A 17203-nucleotide genomic window follows, 5' to 3' on the forward strand; every position below is an offset into this window, starting at 1 on the left:
CTTCAATGTTAGGCTTAGCTTTTAGCTGATTTTCTGTATCTTTCATACAGTCAGCATTTGGTGACCTCAAACAACAAGGTTATGGATTGATTCACACTGGTTTTCGCCTTTTGAAGAGTACTGGAAAAACTGGAAAATTGATCTTGTTAGTCCTTAAAAAAATGCTTGAATTTGGCCATGGAAAAGGTGTACAAACCCTGAGGGACGGTAGGGGGGTTGTTGATGTGGTTTGTGGCAGCGCGTGGTGGTTGTCGGGGCTGGCGAACTTGCCCGCTTCAATCACGTTAGTTGTTGTGTTGGTTGGGTTGTCTGGTGTCGGCCTTGGCCTGCCCTCGTGCTCTGCAGCGCCGTCCTTCAAGCCCAGTGTCGGGCCGTCATCTGGGTGCGTGCTTATCGGGGGTTGTCCCTGGGGTGGAGAAGTGTTGACCCGGACCTGTGAGAGGGGGTGAAGTGATTGGCTGGTTCTCGGTAGACAGTGGGTTCCGGGGCTGGATTGCTGCCCTGCCGGCCTGTTTGTGTGTGTATGTATGTAATTATTATTGTTATATATATATATATGCATGTATGTGTGTGTGTCTATATATATATATATATATATATATATATATATATATATATATATATATATATATATGTATGTGCCTTCCCACCTCAACCGTGCATCGGGGGCCCCGTGATCACCGAGAGCTAACTAGCTTTTCAGCTGGGGTTGGGGGGCGGGGTTTGGTGCTAGCGGGGGTGTATAATGTAGCCTGGAAGAGTTAGGGATGCATGAGATTCTGGGTATTTGTTTTGTTGTGTTTATGTTGTGTTACAATGCGGATGTTCTCCCGAAATTTGTTTTTCATTCTTGTTTGGTGTGGGTTCACAGTGTGGCGCATATTAGTAAGAGTGTTAAAGTTGTTTCTATCACAACTCTCAGTGTAACCTATGTATGGCTGTTGACTAAGTATGCTTTGCAGTCACTGTCGTGTATCATCAGAGGCTGGCACGCAGAGAGCATTGTGTAAAAGCGGGCGCGTTGACAAGTTTTAGAGGACTGTAAAAGCTTTGCCAACAGGGCACGCCCTATATATTACTGATTAGGTGAAAATCGGAGAATGTTGGCCCCGGGTGATTTCAGAGAGAGACATTAAACTCCGGATATCTCTCAGGATTATCGGGGGGTCGAAAATTATGCAGCTGAGCCACATTAGAGTGATCAAAGAGCCGCATGCGGCTCCGGAGCCGCGGGTTGCCGACCCCTGATATATATATATATATATATATATATATATATATATATATATATATATACATACATATATATATATATATATATATACATACATATATATATACATATATACATACATATATATATATATATATACATACATATATATATATATATATACACACGGCAACCGCGGCAAGTGCCGTGACCGCCCTCGTCACTTGCCTTAATGCCCTAAAAATTAACCAGCATCGGCGGAAAACACTTTGACTTTTTACTTGTTAATGGACTGTAACAGGCTGTAAAGAATGTGTATTCAATGTGAGAGGTGTCACTCCTGTTTTTTTTTTTGTTGGCCGAACTGTTGTACTGAACCACTAGAAGGTTTTGGAGAAGAGTAAAGCTTGTTTATTAGACTTCATCTTCATCAGTCAAACTTCTTTGTGTTTTATTTTGATATAAAAAGTAAACGCCATATTTTTTACATTACTTGTGTTTTGTATGTAACAAAAGTATTACTTCAAAAACCATTCATGTGACACAGCATTTTCTTTCATTTTTTTGTGTATAGTTAATTCCTATACAACAAATTTCTGCGCAAACTCTTAATGGATCAGTCCCGATACAGCATCTACATGTACATATAGATGTGCACAACTTTAAAAAATAATAATTAAAAAGAGCTACCAAATGTAAAAATAGAGATAAAGACATCATGTAATACCAGAAAGCTGAAAAGTTAGTTGATATTATTAAATAATAAAAAAAAAATGAATATTTGTCTTTAGATAAATGGATAACGTTTATCTAAAGCCTTTTTATTAGACATTAAAAACTACATGATGGTATTACGTTCACACCCCAACACTGCTTTACCTAACAATCAGTAATCATGATTTCAATATTGATAACAATAATCTTAATTCTTAATTGGGCCATAATTGAGGCCCTAGATCTCATACATGAACACAATTTGTATCTAAATGGACAAAAAGTGCTGTTACGTCTTATGGCCATAAGGTGCCATTTTTCAAAAAAATACAGTGATAGAGTGATTGGAGCACATACTTATTTGTCACAAAAACCATTCATGAATTTTGATTCTTTAATTGATTTATTATGAGTCTACTGAAAATGTGACCAAATCTGCTTGGTCAAAAGTATACATACAGCAACTGACACTATCAATTTTGGTGCTGTAGAAAAGTTACAATCAAATCAAATTAGCTTCATGGCATGTAAGTGATTATGATTGACGACACCTGTTGACTTCTCTGAGCCCATTTAAATAGGGCTCATGTGATGCAGTCATTACACTCGGTTACAAACGCGACAATTGGATAGTCAAAGGAACTCAGCACAGATCTGAAAAAATTAATCATTGACTTGGAACAAGTCAGAAAAGTCACTTAGAGCCATTTCAAAGCAGCTTAAGGTCCCAAGAGCAACTGTGCAGACAATTGTTCGTAAGTATAAAGTGCATGGCACAGTTTGGTCACTGCCACGATCAGAAAGAAAACGCAAGCTATCACCTGCTACTGAGAGAAAATTGGTCAGAATGATCAAGAGTCAACAGAGAACCACCAAAAAGCAGGTCTGCAATGAATTTGAAGATGCTGGAATACAGGTGTCAGTGTCCACAGTCAAACAAGTTTTGCATCACCATGGACTGAGGGGCTACCATGCAAGAAGGAAGCCCTTGCCCCAGAAGCGACCAGAAGCTCGTCTAAAGTTTGCTGCTGATCACATGGACAAAGATAAGACCTTCTGGAGGAACGTTCTGTGGTCAGATTAAACAAAAATAGAGCTGTTTGGCCACAATACCTAGTAATATGTTTGAAGGAGGAAAAGTGAGGTCTTTAATCCCAGGAACACCAAACCTACCGTCAAGCAGGGTGGTGGTAGTATTATGCTCTGGGCCTGTTTTGCAGCCAGTGGAACTGGTGCTTTACAGAAAGTAAATGGGACAATGAAAAAGGAGGATTACCTCCAAATTCTTCAGGACAACCAAAAACCATCAGCCCGGAGGTTGGGTCTTGGGCGCAGTTATGTGTTCCAACAGGACAATGACCCCAAACACATGTCAAAAGTGGTAAAGGAATTGCTAAATCCGGCTAGAATTAAGGTTTTAGAATGGCTTTCCCAAAGTCGTGACTTAAACCCCATTTAGAACATGTGGACAATGCTGAAGAAACAAGTCCATGTCGGAAAACCAACAAATTTAGCTGAATTGCACCAATTTTGTTAAGAGGAGTGGTCAAAAATTCAACAGGAAGCTTGCCAGATGCTTGTGGATGGCTTCCAAAAGCGCCCTATTGCAGTGAAACTTGCCATGGGACATGTAACCTAATATTAACATTGCTGAATGTATACTTTTGACCCAGCATATTTGGTCACATTTTTACTAGACCCATAATAAATTCATAAAAGAACAAAACTTCATGAATGTTTTTTGGGTATGTGCTCCAATCACTGTATCACAAAACAAAAAGAGTTTTAGAAATTATTGGAAACTCAAGACAGCCGTGACATTATGTTCTTTACAAGTGTATGTAAACTTTTGACCAGGACTTTACATATATATACATACATGCATACATATACAGTGCTTGTAGAAACAATGACAAGAAAGTTGACATGTCACAACACCGGATAGTTAGGCGGCGATAACGCTTACCATAACAATGTTGCTACATCTTTGGCAGGTCACGGCATTTCCCGTCGGGGATTACGGTAATAAAGTATGTCTGATGTGATGTGATATAAATGGACCGTTGTTGTTTTTTTTTTGTTGTTGTTGTTGTTGGTTTTTTTGAGTGCTTAATAGGCAACATAGGCCAAATCTCATTTGCTGCATTGATAGTTGCCTTTTGCTTGCGTTTTTTAATATTTAGAATGCACAGAAAAACAAAGACTTTTCTTATTTCATATCGCATTGTAAATGCGGGCAAAATTCCCCAAAACGTGCATTTCCTCTTTAAGAAAGCACTCCTATTCTCATGTCGTCATGTGGATAAAAGACACTTGTCTCATAAACAGTCTCTTCCATCCATAACTCTCCACCACTACTGGCAAGACCAAATAACTTTCAAAGTAGCACTGTAGACCTGCATGAGATTGGAATAGACTACAAGACCATAAGCAGTATTTTTTTATTACACCACTATTGGCGTGATAATTCTGAAATAGAATAAATATCTGTAGAGCACCATGCAGGATTTCACCTGGCAAAGTAAGAATGATTGTAAGAAAGATGAGAAACTTAGCCCAGAGTTAATTGGGAGGAGCTGGTTCATGATCACAGGGGAGTTGGGATTACGGTCACCAGGTAAAACATTAGTAACATTGATCCATTTCACTTTGTTGGAATAGATTGCTATTCAATTGGGCCACCATGGTCTCCCTGCTCTAGAAGACACATGTAAGGCCCATCTAATGTTCAACAATCAACACCTGAATAACTCAGACATAATACGAGGGAATGTGATGTGGTTTCATGAAACCACAATTGAGCTGTTTTGGCATCAAGTCGAGATGATGAGAAATGCTCAACTCCATGAGCCCCAACAACAGCATCCCTACTTTCAGACATGGAGGTGGAAACTTTCTGCTTCGTCTGACCATATTCCCCCCTGAGATTTTTGCAACCGTGCTGACCAACTACAGCTACATGAGGGCTTTTTGGTTAGAGGGGCTTTAGGCCCAAATTGACAGCCACCCAAGGGCAGATGTGGCTACTAATTTGGCTTACCACCATGAATGTGTGAATGTAGAGTGAATGAATGATGGGTTCTGAGTTCTCTGTGAAACACTTTGAGTGTCTAGAAAAGTGTTATATAAATGTAATCCACCCATCCATCCGTTTCTACCGCTTGTCCCTTTTGGGGTCGCGGGGGGTGCTGGAGCCTATCTCTGCTGCATTCAGGCGGTAGGCGGGATAATCCGTGGACAAGTCGCCAATCCATTAAATCTTAAACCATTATAAGAAACAACATCTGACCTCTATGCTTGTCCACAAGGTTTTTTTCCACAGCGTAATAAGTGATGGTTTGCATTCGTATGAAATACTTATCTCCCTCAATTAAATACAAAGTAATTCAGAACCTCTATTTAATGTTATTTTTTGAAGATTGTATTTATCTCTGTTACAATAAATCTACAGTATAATTAAAATGATGGACTTTGTATATATTTGTAAGGAAGTAAACCTACATAATTTAGCCACATATTGATTGCCGTATTTCCTTGAATTGCCGCCTGTATATATAGTATGCGCCGGCCTTGAATTACTGAAGGGTCAAACTCGCTTTGCAAAATAATTAGCGCATGCTTAGTATTACCGCCGGGCCAAACTCGTGACGTCACGAGTCACACTTCCCCTGTCATCATCTTCAAAATGGAGGAGGCTGATTTCAATACCGGTAATTTGAAATCGCATAAAGAGAAGAAGACTAAGAGCTATTCAGTAGGATTTAAGGTCCAAGCTATTGAATACCGGTATGCTAAAAAGAACAGTAAGCAGCTATGTTTTATTAATATACCTGTGGAGAGGTGGAGCCGACGGTCCGACAGACAGGCAGGGCACATTGGAGCCCCCGGCCCAAGATGGCGGCGAGGAGGCGGCCATGGAAAGCGAGCGGAGAGGAAGAGCGGAAGAGCGACCTGGACTGAGCTTTTTTTGAAAAATAAACAAAGTCAAACTGCTGAAGCCATGTCCTTCCTTGGTGGACCTGGGAACCCGCAAGTCGATGGTTCGAGACAGTCACATTACCGTAGCTGCGTGTGTCAAATATGAGTCAATAAATGACTCCCGCCTCCTGGTGGTAGAGGGCGCTAGTGATCCTTCTTGCGACTACTCTGCTGCAGAAGAAGTGACAAAGAGTGACGTGATATGTGCTGGGACGGATATGACGGACCTTTTAGGATGTAACACTCCTATGCTGGCTATGTAAACAACCGAGCTGAAATAAAGCATATTCCAGTCCTAAATACCCAGTGTATCATTTATACAATAACACTTCCTGGTGGCAGCGTTGGGATAAAGAGATCACCCACGTAGCAGAACGGGAGGGGTAGTTAGTTGTCCGAGGATAATTCTGTCGTCGCCCGCACTTGACGAGCCGAGCTAACTGATAGCACCGGTCTGATAGCAGTTTTCTAAACTGGACTTTCAATCAAAGCACGAGGTAATAAAGGAAGCTCTCCATCGAGACAGAGACTTTTAAAACTGAAGAAAGATAAGGAAGACTTCTATAAACAAGTTAGCGATGCTTTTGATCAGAAGGAGCTGGCATGGACTTCATTTATAAGTAAAGGTAAGACCATAATAATGTTTTTTTCATTAAATGTGCTTTTCATGATGGTATCCTTACATCACACTGACATTTTTACTGCATGCCTTTGGTAAGTGCTGGAGTGAGAAGAGGTTTTAAAATAATTAGCGCATGCTTACTTTTACCGCATGCCTTTGGTAAGCGCAGGAGTGAAAAGCGGTTTTAAATTAATTAATGTAACTGCGGCAATTCAAGGAAATACGGTACTTATTTTTCTCTCTGTAGTATACACTTTGTTGTTTAAGTACAAAAATGTGCCAATTGAAACACAGCAAAAAAGCAATGAAAGGTAGAAAGCAAAAAAAAAAAAAACGGAATGTATTACCTCCTAATTGTTTACACAATGCTTGAAGAATAGAACTAACCAACATATTTTAGTATTGAGGGATTATGTAACGGTCTCAACCCGATTGATTCTTTAATCAATCAAGAGTTGTGTCTCAGTATATTTGTACATGAGGCATACAGATAAAAAGAAAATAAGAGCGCTCCATGCTGAGTTCTGATGTGTTGTCCTGCTGTTGCAAAGGTCACTGGCTGTGACACACAGGCGTCTCTCTAACTATACTTAAAGAATAGTACATACTGTACTGTCAATACTTTAGCCACAGGCCACAAGCGCTTTGGGCTCCTTAAAAAGGGGTAAAAAAGCGCTATATAAGTACAACCCATTTACCGTTTACCATTTGCCTCTAAGGCTAAAGAAAATATTTAATAATTATTGTGTCTATAACTTGTGGACAATCTTGTATCACAGTCATTTTACTTGACTGAATAACTAACACACATGGCAGCTTGTAATAAACCATACAGTTGTACTTTTGTTTGTTTTAATCTTATCTAAAAGGTCATTTCAAAAATATACAGTAGGTGCCAAAAGTTTGGACACACCTTATTCAATGTGTTTTCTTTATTTTCATGAGTATTTACATTGTAGATTGTCACTGAAGGCATCACAACTATGAACAAACACATGTGCAGTTTTGTACTTAACCAAAAAAGATTAAATAACTGAAAACTCAGCTTCAAGAGATGTTCACTTCACAGGTGTGCTTGAAGCTCATTGAGAGAATGCCAACAGTGTGCAAAGCAGTAATCAGAGTAAAGGGTGGCTATTTTGAAGAAACTAGAATATAAAACATGTTTTCAGTTATTTCACCTTTTTTTATTAAGTACATAACTCCACATGTGTTCATTCATAGTTTTGATGCGTTCAGTGACAATCTAAAATGGAAATAGTCATGAAAATAAAGAAAATGCATTAAATGAGAAGGTGTTTCCAAACTTTTGGCTTGTACTGTGTGTACATGAAATCATGTAAATCCAATGTATATCCCTTCAGACATTAAAAAAAAATCAAAACACATTTTATCTAGAATAATTGAGAGTCTTACATGTAGAAAAACAAATTAAATGGATAAATGGACATTGAGGGGAATAAGCGGTAGAGAATGGATGGACGGATGGATGGATGGATGAACATCTTGTATACTTTAATTGAAATGCAGTAGAGCTTTTATTTACAAACTTATTTGGTTTTTGACCAGGGTTCACAAATAGACAAGTTTCTATGTTGAAGTAAACTTCTCCGTAAGAAACAATGTAAACATTAATAATGGGTTCCACCCTTGACAAATGTCTACAGGTTTGTATACTTTGAACAAAATATGAAGGAAAGAATGTGGGTGAGGGGTCAAAGTCAACAACCTTTTAGATAAGACCTGGGCAAAATGCAAATAATATTGTGGAGATTTTTCTCCCGTGGATCCTCCAGACCACCAAGCATCGACATGACAGTCCAGTGTCCGGGTTACAACACTCTTTTATTTTGCAAAAAGGTGTTTCTTGCTTTCCAGCAATTGTTCTGGGTCTCTCTCAGGCTAGCTCTCGCTCCTGCTCTGCCACCTCTCTCCTCCTTGCTGTTGCATTTTAACAGAGCGTCAGTTGATTAGATAACCAGGCCCAGGTGGGCCATCTACGCACCTGTCGCTGATCTCGAAGTCGGTCCTTGCACACCCCGCTTCGCTGCAGGTCCGCAGGCCACGCCCCCCCTCCACAAATATTTTTTAGACCTTTGTCATCCAAACTGTCATTATGACATGCAGTGCTGTTTTCAAAGCACCGTAAGCCTTGAACTATAGAAAGTATTTCAGTGGTTGGTATCTGCACGTTGAGTGATATACAAGTTATTGTTATATGTTACGTCACATCAGCTTGGAAGAGGCACCAAGCAGTGTGGGCGAGGTTTTTTTCCAGAGTAGCCAGCCTGAAACGCGGGTGTCAGGGACAGATGGGGAAGCAGATTTTTCCAACAAGGTTCTGCAGAAAAGTGGTATTAAATCAGACTGTAGGTTTTTTTTTTACCCTTGACGTTCATATTTTGCCGTGTTTGTTGCTTTTTTTGTTGGGGTTGTAAAAGATGTCAATCAAAGAGGTGGTCTGAAGTAAAAGAGGAGCGACGTTTATATGTTAATATTCAGTGTTTTATCGTTCATAGTTAATATAGTAAAGCCTACATTCTTTATGTGCATTCTGGGTTTCTCATTATGTTAAAAAAAAATGTTGATATGTTTTTTTTTATCAGACATTATTGTACTTTTTTGTATTAGTGTTCCTGAGAAATGGGACCGAAGCTCACATACTGTCCAGCAGATTTTTACAGCTAAATATGTTTGTTTTTTACACACATATGCCCTGGCCCCCAGGCCCATTTTATTGTTTCAATGTGGCCCTCCGAGTCAAAATATTTGCCCGGTTCTTCTGCATATACTTTTTAATGTTGTAAACCATACATCGCGTGTCCGTTGCTTTCTTTGGACTCACATTGAGCTAGCAAAACTAGAAAATGCTGTAAAAGGCTAAAAAGCACATGAAGTGGCAATTGGCACTGGGGATGTATAGCGTTAGGATTTTATCGGTGGCCGATACCAATATTGATATTCCTTATTGATACCAGTATTCAACGGTACTCTTATCAGTACTATATGTATTTTGTGTACCTTAAACAAAGATTTATAAGAAGTTGTGCACCAGCATTAATAATGTAACATCTCATAGCAGGGAAGTATTTTAACAACAAGCCAACTAAAATAAAAGTGCATGTGCAAGATACAATGCAGTTGTTATTTTCATCTTGTAAAGATCACACAGATCCATTACTGTGTTTTGATTAATTACAGTTACACTCAGTATATCCATTTCCTACCGCTTGTCGCAATAGTAACTTTAACATAATAGTAATAAAATAACATCTATCCATCCATCCATTTTCTACCGCTTATTCCCTTTGGGGGGCTGTTGCCTATCTCAGCTACAATCGGGCGGAAGGCGGTGTACACCCTGGACAAGTCGCCACCTCATCGCAGGGCCAACACAGATAGACAGACAACATTCAAACTCACATTCACACACTAGGGCCAATTTACTGTTGCCAATCAACCTATCCCCAGGTGCATGTCTTTGGAAGTGGGAGGACGCCGGAGTACCCGGAGGGAACCCACGCATTCACGGGAGAACATGCAAACTCCAAACAGAAAGATCACGAGCCTTGGATTGAACCTTGGTCTACTCAGGACCTTCGTATTGGGAGGCAGACGCACTAACCCCTTTGCCACTGAGAAGCCCTAATAAAATAACAATGAAGTAAAATAATATTAATGTATGGTATTCATGTTACGTCACAGACCTGTAACATGATATATCAAATATAACAAAAGCAGCGAAGTTGACATGTTGCATAAATCGTAAATAAAAACAGAATACAATGATTTGCTAATCCTTTTCAAACTATATTCAATTGCATAGACTGCAAAGACAAGCTACTTAAAGTTCAAACTGGTAAACTTTATTTTTTGCAAATATTAGCTCATTTGGAATTTGATGACTGCAACATGTTTAAAAAAAGCTGGCATAAGTGTCAAAAAAGACTGAACACATTGAGGAATGCTCATCAAACACTTATTTAGAACATCCCACATGTGAACAAGCTAATTGGGAACAGGTGGGTGCCATGATTGGGTATAAAAGCAGCTTTTATGAAATGCTCAGTCATTTACAAACAAGGGTGGGGCGAAGGTCACCACTTTGTGAACAAATCCGTGAGCAAATTGTCGAACCGTTTAAGAACAACATTTCTCAATGAGCTTTTGTAAGGAATTCAGGGATTTCACCATCTAATCATCCGTAATATCATCAAAAGGTTCAGAGAATCTGGAGAAATCACGGCAAGGCCGAAAAACCAAAATTGAATGCCCGTAACCTTGGAACCCTGAGGCGGTACTGCATCAAAAAGCGTCATCAGTGTGTAAAGGACATCACCACATGGGCTCAGGAACACTTCAGAAAACCACTGTCAATAACTACTGTTGGTTGCTACATTCGGAAGTGAAAGTTAAAACTCTACCATTCAAAGCGAAACAATAACACACAGAAATGCCGCTGGCTTTGCTGTGCCCGAGCTCATCTAAGATGGACTGATGCGAAGTGGTAAAGTGTTCTGTGGTCTGACGAGTCCACATTTCAATTTGTTTCTGGAAACTGTGGACGTCGTGTCCTCCTGACCAAAGAGGAGAAGAACCATCCTGACTGTTAAAGTTGCAAAGTTCAAAAGCCAGCATCTGTGATGGTCTGGGGGGTGTATTAGGGCCCAAAGTGAAGGCACAATTAATGCTGAAAGGTACATACAGGTTTTGGAGCAACGTATGTTGCCATCCAAGCAACGTCTTTTTCATGGACACCCCTGCTTATTGCAGCAAGACAATGCCAAACCAAATTCTGCATGTGTTACAACAGCATGGCTTCGTAGTAAAAGAGTGTGGCCTACCTGACTCCCATTGAAAATGTGTGGCGCATTATGAAGAGTAAAATACGACAACGGGGACCCCGGACTGTTGAACAAGTTAAGCTGTACATCAGGCAAGAATGGGAAAGAATTCCACCTGAAAAGCTTAAAAAATTTGTCTCTTAAGTTCCCAAACATTTACTGAGTGTTTAGAGACCATGTGACGCAGTGGTAAAAATGGCCATGAAACAACTTGTTTACAATGTGTTGCTGCCGTTATATTCTAAGTTAATGATTATTTGCAAAAATAAATAAATAAATAAATTACTCAGTCCGAACATTAAATATCTTGTCTTTGCAATCTATTCAATTGTATATACAATTTACACAACGTGCCAACTTCACTTGTTTTGGGTTTTGTAATATAAATTAACAGAATCAGTTAGCATGTTAGGTGATTGTCCATTTTCTAACAATAGGAATTGTTTTTCATGTTTATATTGCACACAGACCTATTTTAGTGATGCACCAGAAGCCAGTGTTGACAGCCACTGCGTGTGTGTACTATATAAATAAGAGAGACCCAGTGATTTATTTAAAATGTTCACTTACTGGATCGCTTAGACTGTGGATTAGTTAAGCGCACCATAGTAGCCAACGTGAGTTAAGTGGCGTTTACTTCAAACTGACACTAACTTTTATTAGCAGGCGTGACTTTGAGACTTGGAGGAATAATTGTTGTACAAACCTTTGTGTGCTGTTGCTTTATTGGGGATTATTCCAAGCTGATTATCATCTACCAGTTAGTAGTACAAGTTCTGTCTTGAATTATCGATATTTAATAAAGGAATCTCAGCGAATGAGTCCCCAACACCCGGCATCCCTTGTTTAGGCACTGGATTCCACCAAATGATAGTTGGAAAGGCAGGCTAGTTTGTTACACTCAATGTTTAGCTGTACAATAACCGACACGCTATACAAAAGCCAGGTCGAAATGGTTTTGAAAATTAACACGAAATGTGGTCATACTAAATCCGGGATACCACTGTAGTAACATTTTTACGAATAGGAATCTGCCATCATAAATATACCCCTTCACATCCGTAGTAATTCATCACTTTTCCAGCTCCTGTGCTTAGTCGGAGAGGCTTTTGACAACTACAGCGACGACGTTTGCGGAGCTGTGGTCAACATCCGCACAAAAGGAGATAAAATCGCTGTTTGGACATCGAACTATGACAACCGTGAAGCTGTGACACACATAGGGTGAGGATGTTCCCTTTTGCAGGTTTGGAACTGCCAGCCAGTCCTTCTCATATTTTTTCCCATCAACAGGAGAGTTTACAAGGAGCGGTTGAGGCTCCCTATGAAGATGACTATTGGCTACCAATCTCACTCTGACACAGCAACCAAGAGTGGCTCGACCACCAAGAACAAATATGTTGTTTGAGAAGTATGTTTACTTTTTTGCAAAGACTGTGCGGAAGGCAATCCAAGACTACATGCCAAATACCTGCCCAAGACTTGGACCACAGAATTAGCTGAGTCTCCATTTTGCAAAACAATAACACTTTGTTTACATAGATAGCAATTTTTTGGTATTAACTGCCTTAAGACACTGCCTCTGGAGGGGAAGTACTACTTTTAAAAAGTAGACATGAAGTTTCGAACTAGATGATGACATTTAAACATGTTAACAGGAATATAATGTGAACATGTTCAAGCATCCGCTTCAGGCCCTTTCATCAAAATATTGTGGTAGGTTATTGCAGTGTATGTAAACAGCCAATGCCGTATTATTTCACTGGTTTCTATTTAGAGTACATCAAAATCTTACGCTCAAATATGTACACCTTTTTTTTCTTTTTTTAATTGTAGACTATCCAAAGATGCAACAAAATATTTTCTACAGCATAAGTTGTTTGCTGTAATTGTGTAATACCTTAAACCTTTGTAATTTATTCTATCATGTTGCCTGATTATCATTAAGTTGTGCAACACGGTTTTATGCTTTTTTGTTGCACGTGATAACATTTGTTGGTAAATATATTTAATTAATGACTGTTATTTGTTCAGTGTTAATGATGAAAATATAATTTTGCAATGGATTGTGTGTGTTTTTTTTATTTTATTTATTTCTTGTGATACACTAAATCCACACTGTAAAAAATTACAGTAAAAATACCAAAAAAAAATCACAGTTATATACTGTTCTTAAATGCAGTTAAGTTCTGTTTTTTTGTTGCATTTTACAAAAAAATATCGACCAACAGTAAGCTACTGCACAACCTACAGTATAATACAGTATTTTTCAGACTTGTTTCTTGGGTCCGCCCACAATTGGCAGACCGAGTTTCTTTTCGCACTGTCTGCTGTTTTCACGCATAACACGTACCCGGGCGGAAGAAAAAGTAGTTCCAACTAAACCGTGTCATTTATACAAGATTTCAATAGTACTTCCCATTGTGTTGCTCTTGATATTTTTACCTCAAAACATGTACTATCAAAGTATCAACATTTTGATTTGAAAATCAATTTTAGAGCATTAAGATATCCTCTCTGAGCTGCAACCTTATCGTGGTAGAGGAGTTTGCGTGTCCCAATGATCCTAGGAGCTATGTTGTCCGGGGGCATAAAGTCCCCTGGTAGGGTCTCCCAAGGCAAACAGGTTATAGGTGAGGGATCAGACAAAGAGCAGCTCGAAGACCTTTATGAAGAAGAAAAAGCATGGACCCAGATTTTCCTCGCCCGGACGCGGGTCACCGGGGCCCCCCTCTGGAGCCAGGCCCGGAGGTGGGGCACGATGGCGAGCGCCTGGTGGCCGGGCCTGTTCCCATGGGGCCAGGCCGGGCACAGCCCGAAGAGGCAACGTGGGTCACCCCTCCAATGGGCTCACCACCCATAGCAGGGGCCATAGAAGTCGGGTGAAATGTGAGCTGGGCGGCAGCCGAAGGCAGGGCACTTGGCGGTCCGATCCTCGGCTACAGAAGCTAGCTCTTGGGACGTGGAACGTCACGTCACTGGGGGGGAAAGAGCCTGAGCTAGTGCGCGAAGTCGAGAAATTCCGGCTGGATATAGTCGGACTCACTTCGACGCACAGCAAGGGCTCTGGAACCACTTCTCTCGAGAGGGATTAGACCCTCTTCCACTCTGGTGTTGCCGGCAGTGAGAGGCGACGGGCTGGGGTGGCAATTCTTGTTTCTCCCCGGCTCAAAGCCTGTACGTTGGAGTTCAACCCGGTGGACGAAAGGGTAGCCTCCCTCCGCCTTCGGGTGGGGGGACGGGTCCTGACTGTTGTTTGTGCTTACGCACCAAACAGCAGTTCAGAGTACCCACCCTTTTTGGGTACACTCGAGGGAGTACTGGAAAGTGCTCCCCTGGGTGATTCCCTTGTCCTACTGGGAGACTTCAACGCTCACGTTGGCAACGACAGTGAAACCTGGAGAGGTGGGATTGGGAAGAATGGCCGCCCGGATCTGAACCCGAGTGGTGTTTTGTTATTGGACTTTTGTGCTCATCACAGTTTGTCCATAACAAACACCATGTTCAAACATAAGGGTGTCCATATGTGCACTTGGCACCAGGACACCCTAGGCCACAGTTCCATGATCGACTTTGTAGTTGTGTCATCGGATTTGCGGCCTTATGTTTTGGAGTGGGGCGGAGCTTTTTGGAGTGGGGCGGAGCTTTCTACCGATCACCACCTGGTGGTGAGTTGGCTGCGATGGTGGGGGAGGATGCCGGACAGACCAGGCAGGCCCAAACGCATTGTGAGGGTCTGCTGGGAACGTCTGGCAGAGTCTCCTGTCAGACAAAGTTTCAATTCCCACCTCCGGAAGAACTTTGAACATTTCACGAGGGAGGTGCTGGACATTGAGTCCAAGTGGACCATGTTCCGCACCTCTATTGTCGAGGCGGAAGATCGGCGCTGTGGCCGCAAGGTAGTTGGTGCCTGTCGGAGCGGCAATCCAAAACCCCTTGGTGGACACCAGCGGTGAGGGATGCCGTCAAGCTGAAGAAGGAGTCCTATCGGGTGCTTTTGGCTCATAGGACTCCGGAGGCAGTGAACAGGTACCGACAGGCCAAGCGGTGTGCAGCTTCAGCGGTCGCGGAGGCAAAAACTCGGACATGGGAGGAGTTCGGGGAAGCCATGGAAAACGACTTCCGGACGGCTTAGAAGCGATTCTGGACCACCGTCCGCCGCCTTAGGAAGGGGAAGAAGTGCACTATCAACACTGTGTATGGTGCGGATGGTGTTCTGCTGACCTCAACTGCGGATGTTGTGGATAGGTGGAAGGAATACTTCGAAGACCTCCTCAATCCCACCAACACGTCTTCCTATGAGGAAGCAGTGCCTGGGGAATCTGTGGTGGACTCTCCTATTTCTGGGGCTGAGGTAGTTAAAAAGCTCCTTGGTGGCAAGGCCCCAGGGGTGGATGAGATCCGCCCCCGGAGTTCCTTAAGGCTCTGGATGCTGTGGGGCTGTCTTGGTTGACGAGACTTTGCAGCATCGCGTGGACATCGGGGGCGGTACCTCTGGATTGGCAGACCGGGGTGGTGGTTCCTCTCTTTAAGAAGGGGGACCGGAGGATGTGTTCCAACTATCGTGGGATCACACTCCTCAGCCTTCCCGGTAAGGTTTATTCAGGTGTACTGGAGAGGAGGCTACGCCGGATAGTCGAACCTCGGATTCAGGAGGAACAGTGTGGTTTTTGTCCTGGTCGTCGAACTGTGGACCAGCTCTATACTCTCGGCAGGGTTCTTGAGGGTGCATGGGAGTTTGCCCAACCAGTCTACATGTGCTTTGTGGACTTGGAGAAGGCATTCGACACCGTGTCCCTCGGGAAGTCCTGTGGGGAGTGCTCAGAGAGTATGGGGTATCGGACTGTCCTATTTTGGCGGTCCGCTCCCTGTACGATCAGTGCCAGAGCTTGGTCCGCATTGCCGGCAGTAAGTTGAACACATTTCCACTGAGGGTTGGACTCCGCCAAGGCTGTCCTTTGTCACCGATTCTGTTCATAACTTTTATGGACAGAATTTCTAGGCGCAGTCAAGGCGTTGAGGGGTTCCGGTTTGGTAACCGCAGGACTCTGCTTTTTGTAGATGATGTGGTCCTGATGGCTTCATCTGACCGGGATCTTCAGCTCTCGCTGGATCGGTTCGCAGCCGAGTGTGAAGCGACCGGAATGAGAATCAGCACCTCCAAGTCCGAGTCCATGGTTCTCGCCCGGAAAAGGGTGGAATGCCATCTCCGGGTTGGGGAGGAGACCCTGCCCCAAGTGGAGGAGTTCAAGTACCTAGGAGTCTTGTTCACGAGTGAGGGAAGAGTGGATCGTGAGATCGACAGGCGGATCGGTGCGGCGTCTTCAGTAATGCGGACGTTGTACCGATCCGTTGTGGTGAAGAAGGAGCTGAGCCGGAAGGCAAAGCTCTCAATTTACCGGTTGATCTACGTTCCCATCCTCACCTATGGTCATGAGCTTTGGGTCATGACCGAAAGGATAAGATCACGGGTACAAGCAGCCGAAATGAGTTTCCTCCGCCGTGTGGCGGGGCTCTCCCTTAGAGATAGGGTGAGAAGCTCTGCCATCCGGGAGGAACTCAAAGTAAAGCCGCTGCTCCTTCACATCGAGAGGAGCCAGATGAGGTGGTTCGGGCATCTGGTCAGGATGCCACCCGAACGCCTCCCTAGGGAGGTGTTTAGGGCACGTCCAACCGGTAGGAGGCCAGGGGGAAGACCCAGGACACGTTGGGAAGACTATGTCTCCTGGCTGGCCTGGGAACGCCTCGGAATCCCCCGGGAAGAGCTAGACGAAGTGGCTGGGGAGAGGGAAGTCTGGGTTTCCCTGCTTAGGCTGTTGCCCCCGCGACCCA

General features: G+C 42.5%; 1 protein-coding gene across 1 annotated transcript in view; it reads left to right on the top strand.

The window, feature by feature from the left end:
- Nucleotides 1–13437, top strand: part of eif4eb (eukaryotic translation initiation factor 4eb) — a 39797-nt gene extending 26360 nt beyond the window's left edge. The window contains exons 6-7 of the mRNA XM_061895051.1: nt 12456–12595; nt 12665–13437. Of these exons, the coding sequence (XP_061751035.1) occupies nt 12456–12595; nt 12665–12779 (255 nt within the window). The 3' untranslated portion in view covers nt 12780–13437. The remainder of the gene's footprint in view (nt 1–12455; nt 12596–12664) is intronic.
- Nucleotides 13438–17203: the final 3766 nt, after the last annotated feature.

Source organism: Nerophis ophidion, linkage group LG03 (assembly GCF_033978795.1).
Source record: "Nerophis ophidion isolate RoL-2023_Sa linkage group LG03, RoL_Noph_v1.0, whole genome shotgun sequence".
Taxonomy (NCBI): domain Eukaryota; kingdom Metazoa; phylum Chordata; class Actinopteri; order Syngnathiformes; family Syngnathidae; genus Nerophis; species Nerophis ophidion.